Consider the following 19478-nt stretch of genomic DNA (forward strand, 5'->3'; position numbering starts at 1 on the left):
CCCAGCCCTTCCTGAACAGTCTCGGCCGAGACCTCGCAGAAGTGTGGGAAGAGGCGAGAGGGAACAAGGCGTCAGCTGCTTCCCCTGTCTCCGAGTTTTCCCAGCACTGCTCCAAGTTCCCGGAAGAGCTTGCTTCTCCCTGCCGCAGGGACACCTCAAGGCAGCTTTCGTCCACATCCCCCTGGGACCTTGTGTCATAAGCTGAGTGACAGACCACAGCCCCTGGGCTGCCCTCCTACTCTCGGTCGACCTCAATTTCAGGCACGAAAGGCCATCTTCACAGGATTGCTTAAAAGTTGCATCATCAAGCAATAAATGAGTGAAAATGCCTCGGGGTGGGAGAGGAATTTGAGATAACCATTCTTTACCGGACATTGCAAAAGAAACCATAGCCTCGTCAAAATGAATGGTCTAACTCTCATTGCCTTCAGCGCGGCCAGGGCTTCAGTCTTTACGTGTGAGATGCCATGCTGCCATAGTGATGAGCTCAGGATAGCATTAGCCACATGAAGTCAGACAGCTGGATTGATGGATGTAATCAAATTTCCTGCCTCGGTTACAGTTTTACCATCCAAAGCCTCAATTTAATCAGCAGTCGTACTCATAGTGGGATTTGTTTGAGGAGGGACCCCATTTACCACTCCCAGTTTCTGAGAGCTGGTTAATCCTTTCATGGGCCAGGGTTCACACATCATGCCTCATAAACTCCCTACGTGAGGGTTTAGGAGGAAAGGACAGGATTTGTCATAAGTGGTCCGTGAGCATGTCTTCCTGGCAGGCACAGAGATACCCAACCAAATGGCTTCACCCCATTAACTTCTCACAGGTGGAGACCAAGGTCCAAAAATACACAGCGACTAGATCCACGTATGCTAACCCCACCTCTGCCACCCTAGAAAGGTCTGGGAACAGAAATACCCGAGGTATCTCTGCATAAGCCATCTAGATAAGGCTTTTTTGCCACATTCATCCAGCTCTACATTTCCCAGCTCCGAACCAGTGAGCCTGCATCATGATGTGCTTCATAAGCCTATCAGCCCAGAGGATCTCCGTGCAGTGTCACACTGTGTGGAACGGATGCGCCAGCTCCGGTCCCACTGAGGTTATGGAAAAATTCACTGTGTACAAAGGGTCACAGCAGCGTTCGTGATTTTGGGAAGCCCTCTCACCAAGGACTATCGCTAGCCCTGTGTGGTGCAGGATCAGTTTAAAATAACTTCACTTAGAGCGCTCCATGGAAATCCCCTGCCAGTCACCCTCCTCACGTGCTTTTTGTTCTGAGAATCAACAGGCCTCAAAGAGCGGTCTCAGAAGAGGCCACATCTGTACAGAGTTTGCTTTCATCCCCACAAGGGTTCCCAAACAATGCCAGTGCCAGCCGGAGGTTTGCTGAATGGTATGAGAACCAAAGGCTTTCTTTGCTTTCTGTTCATCCATTAAAACCTTGTGAGTCAAAATTAAGAGGACAGGAGTGGGAGCTTTTGGAGGCTGTGGTTTCTCACAAATGCCTAAAGCTAAGCACTAATGAGAAAGTTAAAAAAAAAAAAAAGTCTGCAACCCATCACCACAGCAATGCCACAATTAGAGACAAATCTAGTGTGCGCTGCTTTACATTTATGATGCAGACAAACTAATTTAGCTAATTAGGGCTGTCTGCAAAATGCATATGAAATAGTACTCTGTCCTCAAGGTCCAGTATCAGAGTCTCGCTACTGAAGTCCAAAAGTGCACAGCACACAGCCTGGACACTTGCTACTCTCTGCGCATGGGATTAGCTGAGCCACCTTTGCACGGGAAGTTTCGAACATTTTCTTCATTGTCCCACCCAAAACTGATGGGTGAAAAAAAGTCAGTTGAGAAGCCTGCAAGGATAGGCGTATACAAAACTCTCTTTGATTTCAGAGTTTAAGAAACAAAACCAAGAAAAAGTGAAAAGTCCAGTTGGCTTCTCCCACTTGAGACAAAGTTTTATCTTACAGGTTTTGAGTAGTCCTAAACAGATTGAGGTATGATTTAGCTTCTTTGAGAGAGCAAACATTTTTTCTTTGTCCATGCAAAGATTTTTTGTGGTTGTTGTTTAAAAGGAGCTCCCACTCCCCTGAAGTTTGGTCCATGTATATTGATAGCAACTCTTTGCGCAGCACAGAAGCTCAGCCGAGAAGCTCATCTGCTGCATTTCTGAGGTGACGGCGCTACCTCCATGAGAAATAAAGCCAGGACCACCCTAAAAGACTTCAGCAACCCGTTTTGGAAAATAATTTAATGGCATGAAGTTTGATGGGAAGAAAATAGGTAGAACTGTAGTAAGGGAACAAGTTTCCGGTCTTTCTAGACTAGCTTCAGACTTCACCTGTGAGTGAGCACAATGCTCGTGTGGTGATGGAAGGACAGTGCGTTCGGTGACAACAGGTAGTGTAGGTGAGTGGTGCCTCTGCTCCTCTTGCCTCATGCCCTGTGCCTGGCGCTGCCTCCAGCCAGAGTGCCAGGCATGAACTCCCCCGGTGAGCCCAATGCCCTTCCTTCGGGCACATGCCCATTTACTTCCAAGCTGGCTTCTGCCCATATTCCAAAATCCTACCTGGATCGCATGACAGCCTCAGTAATGTGCCTGGGAAAGAAACAAATACCTTCCTGTACTGGGCGTGGACCAGCTCACTCACATTTGTCTCATTTATCCCAGAGAAGTGGAGATATTGCCTCACAGATTAAATCAGCTCGGGTCTCCACCTCTTTTTCCAGTAAACGGCGAACCCTTTCTCTCTAGACAAAACAGAAGGAGTGGGCTCACGGAGACCACAGCATCCTTTGCCGCTCCAGGCTTGCCCAAGCTAAAGAAGAGAGTCTATGTGTTACTCCGAAAGGAATTTCTCTGCTTCCTGCTGCTTGCCATTCCTGGCCGCTGCAGCCTGCGGTACATCAATGTGTGTGCTCAGCCGGGGAAAAATGCCTCTGACTGAGGTGGTGGTGGCGAGATGAAAAAGGCTGCTCCACACAGTGGTTTCTTCTGTCTTCCTCTGAATGCGTTCACTTCAAGTAGCTCCTTTCTCGTTACAGCTGGGAAGGATGTAAACAGAAGCCAGGCCCAGCTGAAAATAACTCTGCCTATGTCCTGTGCGGAGCCTGCTCCACTCATCTACCGTTTTTTGACTCCTAATGGCAAAGTCAGTTGTCCCTCAGCCCTGAGGTCACAGCCAAAGTTTGCATATAGACTAGTCACACAGGACACACACCGAATACGTTTTTTCCACTTCATTGAAAGCTCTGCTTTAGCAAACAGGTGGTGCAGGATTGTATCTTATCTCATGGAATTAACCACAAGGGGGAGACAAATACCCTTGTGGTGCCATTGTTGGCTCATGCCCTTAAAGCCCAGGTAGGAAAAGGTTTTCTGGGCTCTTGAGAGGTTTCAAGATTTCAGATATTTTTCCCCTAACCCGAAGTCAAAATCTCAAAAAGCCTCATGAATGAAACATGAAGAAATAAAATGCATGTCAGAAAAACTTCTCTTTTACACTTTTGGAAGCTTTTAATTTCCCTTTTGGATTTAAAAAAAAAAAAAAGAAAAGAAAAAGTTAATTAGTACTCATTCACAGAATCACTGGAACATGAGACTTTCAGCTTTGAAAATATGAAGTTTGCAGTTTGGAATCTTATTTTCTTCCCCAAGCAATGGCTGAATTTAGAGAGATGGTGAAATAGAGCCCTTCCTACGGTTTTTGGCTCCTACGAAAAACATGTAATTTGCAAGTTCCTAAGAAAGCTCAAGAGACACAAAACTAATTCAATCATAGGATACAATGGCTGCCCTTCATGTCCTCGGTGTCTCTGACATGAGGCAAAAATTAGTCTGGATAAACATACGAGATTTTTATCTAGAGAAAGTAACTTGAGACTGTGAAGCACAAGAACAAGGCGATAGGAAGAACAAGGCTCATACGTGGCCCCCACCTGCTGTAGGTGCCTACGAAAGATGCCACAACAACTTCAGGGTTCAGAAGAGCTGCTGCCACTCTTCAGCTCCATGTGCAGCCCATGGAGGAGGTATGTCCATGGCATAGGGCTTTCAAAACACTCCCCACATTTATGTCCCTGAGAGCTGGAGTGACCACAAAAAGTAGGGGATGTGTATCTCACTGCCAGGCCACATTAGTGAAGTATTTGAATTCCTGCATGAGCCTAAGGGCTTAAAATGCTTAAACTAAGATCTGGCTGTAAAATAGGACAAACCAGGCCCGTAGCATAAACATTTCTCATGTGAGGTAATACCTGACTTTCCAGGTCAGTGGACAAAAGAAACGTGGTGTAAATATCTGTAGCTTTAGGTGAAAAATGCACCCACTATGAATTTGGCCTGAAAAAATGTAGTCAGTGGAAATTATCATATGGGAATGGTATGACATATGGCCGCATGTGATAGACCATTTGTCTGTACAACCGAAACAAAACACTGATGTGACAGCATACAAAGATAGGGCATAATGCGAGATAAAAACTACTCTCCTGCTCAACCTTGTGAAACAGACTGGGGCTACATTAACAGTAGCAAACCATACCGTGCCAGGTCCATTCTCTGGCAACTCTAGCATGGTCCAGCCCCAGCCATGCTGTCGAACTCTCTTAGCCTCTGAAGTGTCCTATGGGGTATGGCTGCAGACTTGTGCTGGTTTCCGTGTTGTGCTTGGGAATTATTTGGGGGAATGCTATTTGGCTTGAGCCAGAACATGCCAGAGATCAGTCTAACAATTTAACAGTACGGGCAACTCAGGACCATTGTCCTTGCTATGTCATTGCTTTAGTTAGTAGTATAGATGTAGCTTGAGATGCCAGTGGCAGAGTGACACTTTCCATGCTCCTTCTTTATGTCCAAAGCCCCTTACGCTCTCGAGCATTAATCATGATTACTAGCTGTACTTTTTTAAAAGTATAAAAGTAAAACAGGGATTTATTTTTTTTTAATTCCAACTGTGACTGCCTGGTTCTCTGTGCTGTGATTTCTATAGCTCTGAGTGCTGAAGAATGGCAAGATGGAAGGAGGCGGTGATCCATTGCCCAGCAGCTTTCAGGAGCCCAGAGGCTATTCCAGATGTTCCAGTGGACCATAGTATCCTGTTCCCTGTACCAGGCAGCATCCATGGCTCATTGCTTGTGGCCCTCTTCTTGCCAGCATCTGACATGGCAGTGTCAGCCAAGGCCTCACAGGGTCATTGGCAGAGTTACAACAGCATGAAACTTATAATAAAACATCAGAGCCATTTCTGTGTCAGGCAGAGTATTTCTCACTGAATGTACTAATAAGCCCCGGGCCCACTTCTCATTTCATGCTGGCATAAATGCATCACTCTCAAATGTGCTACAGAAGGTTGTGAAATCACAACCAAGCCCTTGGAGTCGTGTGTGATTCTCTCAGGCTTTGCCCTGTCAGGGCACGTGGCTTCACTTTGTGTAAGAGCTGGGGTGACCACCGTATTCACTTTACCCTTTGGAGACAGAAAAGCACCTGTGGCCGATGGCCTGGTGAGGTTAGAGACCAGCGCTAACAGGGGAATGATTGGCTTCAGTGAGACCTAATTACTCCTGCGGTGCCCATGGCTGAAGGTTGTTTTCCACTGTGAAATTCAGGGAAGTTTTGTTCTCTCCAAAGAAACCCCATGCTGCTCATTTGGAAATCAGTGATAATTCATAGTTTGCCCAAAAGTATAGTAAAGAGAGTAAAGAGAGAGCTTTGTTGGCCAGTGTCTTGTGAACCTTAGAAAAATGGCTTTGAAGATGCCAGCAGAACTTCATAGAGCATTTTTTCCCCCTCCGTCTCCTTCCTTTATCTTCTACCGCAACTTCGGTACTACAGTTTATCCAAAGGTAACCCATCAAAAGAAAATTCCTAGGGAGCTCACCACCCTGTCAATAACTGGTGTTCACCATCTCTCCCTCTGCAATGTGTTTACATGGGGAAGAGAATTTTCTTATTAGAGGAAAACACAGCAAAAGGTACCCAATTCAGGTCAGCGGGGAGAGGAAACTCAAGGGTTTCTTCTTCTTTTCCACTGCATCCTGCAAAAAAAATTTAAATAGTTTTTCAACATCAGGAGTTAGAGGAATGTGTCCATTCTCCCAGCGTGCAAAGACAAGAGGCTTCCCTAAAAGCAACACGGCAAAATACCGGCTAAGCAAACACCACGCATTAAGAAATTTAACTTTTCTATGTACTCATAACAATCTTTAAAAAGTTGTCTGTATTTTAAGATGTGGTAATGGGGATTTATTGACCAGGACTGCTAGATATGTGTGTGAATACAAGCATGCAGACGTGCATACACACACACACTACATTATTTTTTTGTTGAGCATCTGCTTGTCTGGATATGTTCATATGATTCTCCCATTGAAGCTCCAAGGGAATGAGAATAATATCAAATGCTCACACTCTTATCTTCCAAATGCTGAGGGGGACCACTGGGAACCAAAAGCATCCTGTCTCAAATAAAGGAGAAGTTAAGAAACATTAGAGGTGGAATTAATGATAAAAAGTTCCGTTTCACGCTTAACCCTTTCCACTTGCCTTCGTGAAAAGTTCTAACCGCAGCAAGTGTGAGGAGCCCTGAAACATTGGTTTGTGGTTTGTTTACTCGAGGATGTGGGGACTAAGTCATGTTGCTGTGGGGCTTAATTTTTCTTGTGTGTGTGTGTTGCACTTTATAAAAGCAGTGATAGAATCAAAGGATAATTTTTTTACCACCCTGAAGGATGTTCATGCCCTAAGGCATTGCTGACTTCAGTTAGTAGCACAAATTAGTTTATGCTGTATCTCCAACTAGTTACTTACGATATTCATTCCTATCTGAAGCTGGAGGTGTCAGCTCCAGTGCTAAATGAAATGAAAAGACCATCCATCTGAAGCATCTTAAAACCAGCCCTTTGCTTTGCACTCATTCCTGGTCCTCCCATTGTTCTCACAGACATCCAGGCCTGCAGCAGTGAGGTCCCCTTCAAATTATTGAATTTTTTTCCTCCCCAAAACCTTGTAATCAGCAGCCTTATTCTTACCCCTTCCTTATGCCACCTCCAAAACTTCCTTGCTTGCTAAAACTTTGGTCTCTGCCCTGACAGTGCTTTGCATCAAGTGTGTTAGTTTATGCCCATTGGATTTTATAAGTCTCTGTTACAGACTACTAAAACTACCATGGATTAAATCATACGCCTCACCCACATCACTGATTTCATCACCCCAGCTCAGTAAAGCTCTGTAAAACTTAAACCCATCCTAAAATGATATGCTGTCTCCTCTTTTGCTAGAAGGAGCGCTGTTGTATTGCAGGTGCCATCCCATCTGTCAGTCACCATACTGCTCCAGCTCCTACCTTGGGCAATGCTGTCTTCATCCAGCTGTTATTGAACTCCTCCTGTCACTTTTCTCTTCATAACCCCCATCTCCTCCTTTCTTCGGAGACCCTTGAGGGTACCCACTCCTCCTAACAATTTGCTTCAGCTGGCTTGGAAGCATAGGCCCTCTTGCCCCAGCTAATAATTTTTTCTTTGTTGTGCTATAGTTATAATACAGTAATGAATACACACGTGTGTGTTTTAAAGGAATCCATATCACATGTCTTTAATACAGCACAGATGTTAATGCTGGCAACTCTTATTGTTCAACATGTTCTCCCATCGTTGCTTGTGACACTATTTCTGATCTGGTAAACAGCAGAGAGGAAGGACTTGTCTGTCATTGTCCTTGGCCACCACAAATCTCCATGGGGCCACAGTATTAATCCACTGAGTGAGCCTTTCTGCATGCGGTTGGTGATTACATTGACTCGTAAGCAAGTAAGTGAACAATAAGGAGCACTACTGCTTCTCCTCCGTGTTTCACTATACAGCCCTGACTTTGCCATGCCTGGCAAGGATGGCATGCAACCAGCGCTGATCTTCAGCTCAGATTTTCAGTAAGATAGTTGCATAAACACAATGACATCGTGTCATGACATCATTCCTTTCCTGTAGGTTTGAATCAGCTTGCTCGCTTTTACAGGAAATCATATATATTCACTGCTCCTCCAACTTAATTACACCAGGGAAGTGCCACACACATTACTTTCAACATTTAGCTCTCAAGTGCATGAACAACATTCCCATAACCCATTAGGTACCCACCCAGAACAAACCTTGTCATCATACAAGTAAAGGCAGCTAAATAAACAGAAAGGTCAGGTTTAGAGTAGAAAAGCTTGACAAATTCACAGTATTACTTTTGGGAGAAGGGCGAAGCAAAAATTACAGTACGTCGTGCTTTGGGGGCTTCTGGCCTGATTGAAAACACTAGACACTATGGTAATACAATACTGGTGCGAAGAGACCAAAGTTTTAATGTCTTCATATCCCGTCTCCCCAGACCCTTCCTAATATTATCCATGATGTCATTGCACCCTGGACTATTCATTTTAGCATCGACTGGAAAGGCTTTGCAGAAGAAAGAATAATACTGGAAATTGGAAGTGCATCATGTGAGATGGATAATATGAACTAATGCACAAAACTAAACACGGCAGAAGGAAATCAAAAGAGACATTCTGCATTGTTTATGGACTACAGGCAGTACGCAAAGTCACAGACCTAAGATCAGCATCTTTCCTGAGGGCCTCAGTGAAACAAGGGAGTGGAAAGTATTTATGGGATAGATCAGGTTTCATCTAAGATTCCTCCCTTCAGATCAATTTATATCCAACTCTGTTCTACTACTCCATCAGCAGTAAACACAGAAAACATTCATATATTTACAAGAAGTATTGAAAACCTCATTATTTGCTGGACAGGAGGGGCAGAGGGTGAAGGGGAAAGTGTCATAGTTTACAGCCGTGTGTTTTCAAATAGAGGCTAATGTATGCATACCGGCACTCACTTTTACACATCAGCGCCAAAATACTGATTAACTGCAAAGTGATCTTTACAGTGACACTACACACAGAGGAGGGCCCTTAAAATGAGGGGCTAAAATTATATACTTTGGGCCACCAGTGTTGTAAATTGGAAATAACTTCATGAGTCTCCCTTCTCTCCTACTAAAGGTGGCTTTGCGGACTTCCTAATTCAGGATCCAAACTCCTGCTATACTCTAAACAAGCATCTTCATACACTAAGTGCTAGACACGTATGCAAACCTTGCTACCTCATGGCTTTTGTGTGACAACATCTGGGCATACATTTATAGGATTTTATTTCAAAGGGTTGAATTCTGCATATAAACTAACACCCTGCATCTGATCGCTGAGCTAGCGGCGGTGCTACAGTCCCATCCCAAAACCCGCAGACATCATCTATACCAGCCCTGTCAACAGTTCGTGCACATTTTAAAAGCATCAAAGTGTTCGTCTCCATTTTTCCAAGAAAAAGGAGCCCTTACAACACATAAACACATAGAAGACACAGACATATTTCTTTGCATGATTTCAGTAAAAACATGCTTTTCTCATTAAACTCTGGTGCTGTCCTTTGATTGTAAGTATGTTCTTTCCCAGGAAATCTATGACGAAGTATGTGTAAATACTCATCTCAGGGGTCTGCCCTTGTGGTGGCTGTGGTCACTCCCAGAGCTTCTCACCACATATGTGTGTGAATTGCCTCATAGTGGCGTGTATAGTACATTCTCCCTTCTTTCGGCTTCCCTATCCATCTGGGCACTTGCCAAGTATGCTGGCTGGCCACCTTATTAGCAACAGAAATGGGACTCGAGTCCCCATAAGGGGGTGGAAGGCGGCAATATCTCCCTTGACTGTGATGGACTTCAGCCAGCTTCCACCACTTCAGCAAGGGCTTCCTATCTCCATTATTGGGTGGTTGTGGACTTTGGTTGCTTCAGTCCTGTGGACTATTGAGAGCTTTTGATTCCACTGAACTTCAGCACAGTTACAGCAGTCCGCTGTCACTAGATAAACCCATTATAAAATGCAGCTAAGTGTACATGCTGCTCTCTCTCATTGGTTCCTTCATAAGGCAGGTTCACGTAGGTGCAGATTTGGTGGAGTTTCAGTGGCAGAAGCAGACTGCTGGCAAACTGCACATTCAGAGTCTGGATCTGTGTTTTGCCCCCATGCCCAGGCACTATGGCCAGCCCAAGTGGCTTGTGACTCCAGGGTGCTCTGGCACCAGCTGGTCACCCCTACGTGGGATGAGGCCAAGCCTTACCGAGAAAGCTGAGCTCATGTTTCCAAGAAGCAAAGAGAAAGGGAGAGGTTTGAGCAGAGCGCTGTCATTGCCGGTGGTGTCTTCCAGGCCAGCAGTAAACTTGGGCTGTTTATTGGATCCCAAACTTTCTTTGCATGTACACAGGAAAACAGATGCTTCCCACTCCCGGGCCCCATGCTCGAGCCAGGCTCCCTCAGCACAACCCACAGGTAGGATACACAAACAGGGCAGCAGAGGCACGGCTTCCTGCCTCTGGCCGCTTTGAGCTGGTGATATAACGTTATCTGTCCCGCACACTTCTTTGGCCTCCTTGCCAGGGTATCAGGCCGGCTGGCAGCATGCAGCTTGCTCTTCCCGTGCGGTGGGAGCAGCTGCCGTCTCTGCTCACAAACAGGGAACAGAGGCCGGGGCTTGCAGGCGCTTTCGCTCAGATGGTGTGCGTGGGGCATGGATGACAGCGCTGGGAAGAGAGCCAGGTCTCCCAGAGCCTGGGCAGGTGGGTGTCCTAACTACTAGGTTACCTTTCATCTTCCAGCATTTAGGGCCTGGCAGGGTCCATCCGTAGCCCTGTCTCCAGTAAGCCTCAGGTGCAGTCCTCCATTTGATTCATTTATGCCAGCAGCAAATTAAGTTTCAGGCTCTTACAATGAATTAGAGAGGTGAAGAGGAAATAGAGCACAAACTCATGTGCCCTGCCATATGCTTTACAGTGGGGCTTCAGGATGGCCACCTATCACAGCCTCTTGCCTCTTCTTCTGAAACAGTGGGTGCTGGTCCCTGCCTGTGCCAGGACTGATTTATCGCATCTGTGTGCCCTTCTGTGGCCCGAAGAGGACCCCTCAGCTTTCTGTCTGAAGAAGGTCCTCGCAAGAGACACAAGTTGTTTGAGAACACAGTGCACTCACTGTTCCCCTCTCCTGTGACACTTCTTTACATAAGCAGCCGAATAGCAAAACATATCAGCGTTCATTACTAATTTTGTTATTTATAGCAAGCTGCCGCAGATGGAGACTGCAGCACCATTCTATCTTTAGGGCGTAGCGCCTGCCTGTCCATACAGACAATTGGTAATTAGCACAAGAACAATTTGTTTATCTATTCTCAAACTTAAATAAATAGGAGAGCCATTCATCTGTCAAAATTCAACTCCTTCCCATTGCCAGATCTCCAGGTTAACTGCTTCATGAATAGAGCTCATCGCTTCAGGCATTTAGGTAAAGACAAAAGGGTCTTTTAAAAGAATTCCCGTTAAAGAAAATGAAATATGCAATAAAAAATAACAGGTTATATACTAAAGGGATAGCATTTAGACCACAAGAAGCAGGCACACGGGACAAGATGACGACCACAGGGATGTCAAGCAGAGGTGTAGAAATGGAACAACCGGTAGCAGGGGAGGTGTGGTGTACATATCCTCGTTACTCCTGGGGCATGCACTTCCTGCCAGTCCAGCCACCCAGCTCTCAGCCAATCACTCCACGTGAATCCCTGCATGAGCATGAAACTGGGGAATAGAAGGCAGAGAGGATAGTTGCAGTTCTCCAAGTAAAATCCCATGTGTTCACTAAGATGCACCTGCATGGCCTGGATGGCAGGACCCTGCCCAATGTAAACACCATGCAAGCCAGGGAGAAGACATGATATAATTTTTTTCTATTTTTATTGCTGATTCCAGCCCTTCTTTGTTTTCTTTTATTCTCTATACCCGCCCCTGAGGTTAGAGAAGAGAGGAAGAGGCTTTATGAATAGATGGACTTTGTGAGTTGGACAAGCTTTGGCCCCTGTTCCCTCTCTCCTTGCCCCCGTCACTGCTGACGGGAGGGGAATGGGAGCTGCTGAAGAACTGCTCATGCTCACTTTAAATGCCAAAGCAGTCTACGTGGAGAAAAACAAACAACCCTTGTCTTTCTCACAATTCAGATGTTTTCAGCATCTGAAAGTGTTCACTTACTCAAGCCTGCAGGTGCAGCTTTTTTTACATGTGTATGAGCATACACACATCCATACGTACAGGGTGGGAAAAGCAACAGGAAAAAATAAGAAGGTTTTACAGGTTACTGCTATCAGGCAGCAAAAGTGTGTCAAATCAGAGGAATTCTGCCTGGCCTCCATTTCTGATCATATGGGTCCCAGTGAAGAGCTATTTGCTTATTGTACCACCACCTGGACAATCTTTAATTGACTTTTTTATCCTTCTATCAGCATCCAGGAAGGGGATAAAAGCTACTAAATAAAAGTAAACTATTTCAAATACAATGGCTGGAAATAAAAAACTAATGAGGAGCTCCTTCTTATGTCTTTCAGCACACAACTCCGAATTTCCCTGTAGTGGTCAAGCTAGGACACGCTCATGCTGGAATGGGGAAGGTAAGTAAAAGAAAAAATATGTACAGCTCAGGAAACAGATATATTTGTGTCACAGAATTCCTGTGATTGTGCATGGCGTGTGGACAGCCAGAGAAGGGGTTAAACCTCCCCACAGCCTATCTGGGTTGCACTGGCTGTTCCTGTGGGAGAAAAGGCCTTTTTCGACTGTCACGCACTCGGAGACAGGCAGCGGTATTGGGTTGGAGGCTGTCTGGGATGCAGGAAGGGGGGTTGTGAAGAGTGGGGGAAAAGCTGGCTGTGCTGAAGTCATTAGGCTCGTCTTTTATATATTTTCTCCTCTCCCGAAAGTGGTAATGTTGTTTATTCAAGCACCTGTAATGTGCAGCTACACCCCGTAGCTCTCACAATGAGGACCAGTGGCACTGGTCTTTTTGAGTGCATTATGATGACCTTATTCAATAAAACGGGAGCCCTTCAGTTATTTTTTTCCTCCTTGCAAGGAAGAACAAGACCTTACAAAGCAGAGTGGCTGGTTGCCTGCCAAGGAATCCTGAAAAACAGTTCACTCCCCAGAAGGACCTGTTTGTTTTTCCCAGGCTCTCTGGGGTCTTTGTTCCCCAAGTGAATTAGCAGCCCCTGTTTCTTGGGGTGACCGGGCTCCCCTTTCAGTGAGGCATTGCCAGCACGTTTCTGCTGCACTTTAGCCTCCCCTTTCTTGCATATACCTTTTAAAAATCACCCCCTATCTGCCTAAAACTTGATTTGTTCAGAAGTAGGAAATTCTGATGTATCATCTCTGCATCCAAATGGGTGGAACATGAACTTTGTAACTGATAGCCCTGTCACACAGTACTTCCCTAGAGCAGACAGACCTTCTCCCAGCCTCACACTTTCCCTGAAAATTATATATAGGTACGTCAGACTTAAACTTGGTACAGCTTATTTGCTTGCGCTCTGGAAACAGAAGCCCTTTCTGGCTTCCTGGATTGCACATGGAAGCTCTCATAATCGTTCTTGCTTTGGTTGCAACGTTCCCCTGTCTGGATGGTAGCTGCTGGAGAGGAAGTGGGTTCAAATCCTTGGGCCAGTGGTGGAGCTGGCTTTCAGCATCAAAGAACAAACATTTAAATAAGCAGGAAATGTTTGTTAAAATATTGGTGCTGCGTATGTTAAACAGGCAGAGGTGTCATTGAATTAGAGTACATGCAGACAAGCCTAGAGTTGCTTGTAGAGCGAGCCACTGAATATATCCCTAGGAAGGATTTCATTAGCAAAATGCAACCAGGACAAACCAGGAGGAAGAAACTCTTCCCTGAGGAAAGGTTTCAAGTTCCTTAAAACCCTGAAATCCTGAATCTCTCTGACTGCTCTGCAATTTCACCTGTAATGCAGGGAGGGCTTCTTGTGTCTCTCCTGTGCACAAAGGACCCTCTGTGGCTACAGAAATGAGGGCAGAATCAGAGAAAAGTACCCCAGTCTTTACAGTGTTTCCAGACAAAACTCTCAGCAGAATATTTAGCTATTTTCTTCTGCACCAGACACCTTCCACCTCTCGCTTTCCCTCCCATTTTATTCTTTGACGATGTTGATTTTTGCTGTCACAAGTTATAGGGAAAGAGAGCTTCTATTCAAACTCCAGGCACAATTGTACACAGTGGTACAAGGCGGGTACGTAGGAAGTCGTTCCCGATGAAGATAGGCCGACAGCCAGCGTCTTAGAAGAAAGAATTTGTCTGAGGCCAAGTTTACTTCAGTCCATTATGAAATTAGGGAGTACTAGCAAAGTCTGGATGTGGATTTGGGTGCAGAGTTTCAACACTGCTCTTTTCTGTAGATGGGGAAGGTACAGGAAGGAAGGGTTGTTGACCTTATGGTTTTAGTTTGGGCCCTTCTCCAGCCACAAGCAGCCTGAAGGAAAGTTGAGACTGATTAAATTAGTCTTCTTGAAGTCCCTCTGTATTTCAGTTCATAGAGCAAAAAGAGAAAAGAGAAAGTGAAAATAAAATAAAGAACAAGTCAGTTGGTTTAAAGGCAAGTAACAGGAATTTGTTTCATGTTGTTTTTAAGACAATATGGTTCAAGCCCAAGTGGAACTGACAGAAACCACAGAAAATGTCAGGAGAAATACAGATAAGCAGAACTAGGGGTATACTAGAAAAGTAACACCTCTAAGTAAAAAAAATCAAACCTCCAATTAAGTAATTCAGAAGAGGAAAGTTTCCAGGAGACATAATGGTGGTTTTAACCATCATAATGTGAAAGCAATAACCAGTGATGATACGGAGATTACAGAGAACTAAAGAATTTCTTTGCATCAGCCTTCAGAAGTAGAGATGATAGCAGGAAATAGCAGGTCTTTAGCTGTAAAATATACACAACATGAAAAGAGAGAGGTTTGCTTTTGGTTTAGATTAGCGTAAGTAAATAAATGTTAATAAAGTACCTGCATCAGGTCATGTTTTGTATAAAAGCAGTGACTGAAGAAACAAAGGATAAAATAACCAACCTATTAGCCAAAGTACACATGTAAGTATTAAAAATAGTACTTACTGCAACAAACGATGCCAAGATAGCGAGCCATGTATTTGTACCTGTAATGGGTGCTTCAAAGGATGTGAGCATTCAGATTACAATCTCATTACCAGCAGAAATTGTCAAGGAAGTACTTACATTTTTCTTGTTATTAATGATAAAATCACATGTAATGGGAGGCACCAAGACTTAAAAGAATGAGCAAAGATGGGAAGTCCAGACACTGTTATTCTTTATTTGTACTGAGGCAGTGGCCAGGAGCCAGAAAAACTCTGGACACAGAAAAGGCCTCTTCCCCAAAGAGTTCCACTATTGACTTGCAGGGAGACTTGTGTCATTTCACAGTTCTTCTTCAGTCTCTCTGTGTTACAGACCAGAGGGTTTATAATGATTACCTGATACTTATTGCTAATTCATGTTCGTAAGGCTCTTGGCACTGTAGAAGTGCAGAGTGTTTATTATGTTGCAATAATGGCTAGAAAGAGTCATAATTATAATAGTCAGACTTTCATTTTCACATACCCTTTGTTTTCACAACATTTTCACAAAATTCACTCACCACATTTTTCACTCAGAGGGTTGAACAGGGAATCCTTAAAGCTAAAATGAAGAATAACCATGTTAGGACTTGTAAGACACAGGCTCTGTTGACTGTCTTTAGCTTGGAAGAGGAACAGCATTCAAGGTCAGAACCAAAAGGGGTGGCAGTATACCACTAGCGATAGAAATGCTTTTGCCAAGTGATGCGTGCATGTAAGGTGTAGGTGGGGATGAAGAAAGAAATATTTGCAATAAAAGGCATTTTGAAATTTCCATTGAGAAATCCAGAAACAACAGCCTCTCTGTTGACTTGAACAGAGATACCAGGAATAGCCTTTGCCCAGAGAGACAAAGGGGCCCCAGACAGTCTTCTCATCTAAAAACAGGACATATGCCCCTCAGCCCCTCCCATGACCATCATTATCCTCCTTCCAAAATCTGAAATCACTTCATATTGCGCTGGCACTGGAGGATCATAACAAGTGCTCTGTGTGCTGTTGGTCCAATACAGATAGAATATTTGTAGAAATACTGCTTAGACAATGGTTTACAATGGAGTCAGCAGAGAATGACCTTTCTCATGTTGTATTTAAGTTGCCCAGGCTTATGGGGTCAAGAATACTCAAGGACTCTTCCAGGGAAGCCATGGATGGACACTGAAATAAGATGTCCTTCCCTGTGCAGAGCTGAACTGTTGTTCGCCCAGCAGTTCCTAAAGGTCAAGGCATTTTCAAGCATAGTGCAGTTTGAGCCTAACTATCCCAGAAGTGATTGGGGGTCTCTGTTGCATAGGGTGAGCACTACAGTGAGAAAGGAATAACACTTCTTCCTGACTCCAGATCTCATAATGCCAGAGCCCGTGGAAAGAATAAAGCTCTGAGTGTTAATATCTGCCATTTGTGCGCTAACATGACCCTAAAGTGCCCTAGGAACAGAGCCCAGTGCTGCAAATTCACTCAAAGAGCCTCTTCACCTCTTCCTGATCAGATCATGAGAAGGAAACAACTGCCAGATCTGCAAAGAGCAGAAAAACAGTATCTGTTCATGTGGCTTTATATATATTTATATGAATTTAATAAATGTATATATATTTTGCTACACTTACTTTATTTTTAGACCTCTCTTATTAGGCCAGTTTAAGAGTCGCCTCCTGTCCCCTCCTGCCCCATAATTATGAAAACACCTCCCCAGTACAAATCCCGGCTCAGATGAATTTATTACATTGTAGAAGAAAAACTTGTTGTTCATAATAATGTGGTCAGAGTTATTTTCTCTCTTACTGGATGGGAAAGACTTCTCTACTTTTTTTTTCCCCCCTGGTACAAATATAGCACAAACTAAACAGAGACACTCTGTAATGTAAAAATACTGCAAGCTTTTTATCAGGAAGGACAGCTCGTCACCTTGTCTCTCTTGGGACTGGAAATAGAATGTTCCAAAAGTGAGAGCTTTGAAAATCCACTGTGCTAAAGAGGAAAGGAAGGGGAAAGGGCTGCCTTGGTTTGTCAAGGAACAAATATTTTCTTTTACAGAGGACAAATAATGACTTGACATGTAACATTCACAACAGAGCAGCCCAATTGCTGCGTTCCCATTGACTCATGAACGAGGAGGTACCACCCGTCTTGAAAATAGCAAAAGCATTCCCATTTCTTACACACCAGTCTGGAACCTTTTGCTGGGCACAGAAAACAGTGAGTGACCCAGGCTACCAGGGACCAAAGCTGCCAAGACCTGGGGCTGAGAGAAGCTCTTCATTAGGAAGTTAGTACGGATTATAAGGTTTAACGCACTAAAGGCAGTGTAACATCTGGAGAACATCAGTGTGAGGATAATAAGGAAATGCAGACTCTGTTTTGTCTTTATTATTTTGAGGTGAGTCAAAGTTAGGCCTAAACTGAATGTGTGTCAGTTGGATCAGGTATTTTCTGAGACAGGGAGTATAATTTGGGGTAGGGGAAAGGAGAGACTCAGGAAACACTCTCTACAGAGCCATTCCTGAAGATCTGCTGTCTCAAAATGGAAAAGTCACTACAGAAAGGCTAAGCGCAGGTCAAGATGAATGAAAAATCACAAGCTCTGTGTGGCCAGGCCAGTTCCTCTGGAGAAAGAGACTCAGACATTTTCTCAAGCCTACCAAGACTCAGTTAAACACCACATTGCCAAGCCTGGCCCTGGCTCAGCCTTGGACACCTACTTCCCAGCTCAACCTGCCTCTAACCCCAGTTTGGACACAGAAACTGCTTCTGCAAGCCATCTCCAAAGTGGTGTGGGTTCAACCTGTTAGGCAGATTTAACTCTGGATGACACTCAGAGAGGCAAGGCCAGGGCAGCCCTAGCAGGCTACTATAATTATGCCACTTTGGCTGACTGACTATTTTTTCATGTAGCCACATAACTAATGAAAGCAAAAGGGGACTGTGAAGCAATACCTTGCAGTGCCTAGGCTAAAGATGAGAGAGGAGCGCTGTAGCCCTGGGAGCCTGGTGTCCAGGAACATCTGGGATATACAAGAGGCAGTAAATTCGGGAACTATGAGATGGAGGAAGCAGAAATTTCTCCCCAGGTCCCTCACTGCAGGAACCTGTGCTCACACAGATCTCGGGGGTGTCTCAGACTGCCCAGGAAATATCTGTGGTAGGTTTCTAACAATGCCGGGACCCACTCTCCAAGGGAAGGCCTCAAAAGAAGGTCCACAGCAGGGATGGGACAGAAGTGTTTGTTCCTGACCTGTCCCTCAGACCGCTCTCCAGCCACGGGCAGCAAGATCAGTGCCTCTTGAGCAGACTGAGGATGAGAACAGGCACCAGCCACAGGTCACATAGTATGAGCCTCTGAGATGCCACCACTGGGCAAAGGGACAGTCACATCTGCGTGAACATGTCCCCAGGAGTCCAGACAGAGTCCTCTCTCCACTGCAATAACAGGGAGCGTGCTAGGGCACGGCCGGTGCCTGAGTTACAGAAGAGAGCCAGAAGGGAAGCAGGGACTCTCCCGGGGAGCTTTCTTACTCAGAAAAGGCATTTATCAACACACTGGCCCAAACTCTTCACAACAGGTCACTAAAATGCTACAGCAAACAGCAGCTGATGGCTCCAGAATGAGCCTATTGCTGCTCAAACAGCCAGCACAGCTAAGCAAACAGGCCGCCAGGGCAGGGGCTGTGTTTGCACTGACTGTTTGCACTTCTCTATGCAGCTAATGGGATATTGCGTTTATCCTAAGAAGGGGGCAAAAGAGAGAGAGAAATGGCTTCCTGTTGATCTCTTTCCAACTTCTTTTCTCAGTTTCATGCATTGGCCAACCTGCCATTTTAGAAGACAGATGTATCCCTTATTAGGTAAATTGGTAACTGGTTGCTCTAGAATTATTTTTAATAGTCCCTTCTTAAATAATGCCCTCTGGCGTCACACTACATCCACCCTGGCTTTGGTTATCTCTAGGGGTTTTTTCTCCTGTTAGGAGAATGGATATTTTATTGACATGTAAAAGGGTTACAAGGCAGGAGGAAATGAATTATACAAAATTTAAAAGTAGAAAGCTAATAAAATGGTGGACTTGATAGATAAGGCAGGAAAATAAATCTAATTTGACTGTAACTCGAGTGCTTCCTGTTTATGAAGTCATAACCGTATGCTGGACTAAACCAGCGTTAACCCAGGACACGGCTGTTATTTTGTCAAATTTGGCCGGCTCTAACAATTAACAAATGGTGGCTCAGATTTCAGCATTGGTGTGGTGATTATTTTGATGCCTGGTGGGAAAAAGGGCCGTGATCTCATAAAAGGGGACCTCTGTGAGGTGCATTCTCTGAAAAGTCCATGGAAAGGGCTCTGGCACGAGCCAAGGAAGATGGCAGAGCTGTTTCCAGAGGACTGTGCAGTAGTGTAGCACTGCGGGAGTCA

At 44.8% G+C, this 19478-nt stretch overlaps 1 protein-coding gene across 5 annotated transcripts in view; it reads left to right on the plus strand.

Annotated features, from left to right (window-relative positions):
• Nucleotides 1–19478, plus strand: part of SYN3 (synapsin III) — a 202713-nt gene that overhangs the window by 153947 nt on the left and 29288 nt on the right. For all 5 annotated transcript variants that reach the window (XR_012586209.1, XR_012586210.1, XR_012586212.1 and 2 more), the window contains one exon: nt 12478–12540. Coding sequence is in view for 2 of the 5 variants with exons in the window: in XM_074580510.1 (XP_074436611.1) it covers nt 12478–12540 (63 nt within the window). In the remaining 3 variants the exon portion in view is untranslated. The remainder of the gene's footprint in view (nt 1–12477; nt 12541–19478) is intronic.

This window comes from Larus michahellis, chromosome 1 (assembly GCF_964199755.1).
Source record: "Larus michahellis chromosome 1, bLarMic1.1, whole genome shotgun sequence".
NCBI lineage: Eukaryota > Metazoa > Chordata > Aves > Charadriiformes > Laridae > Larus > Larus michahellis.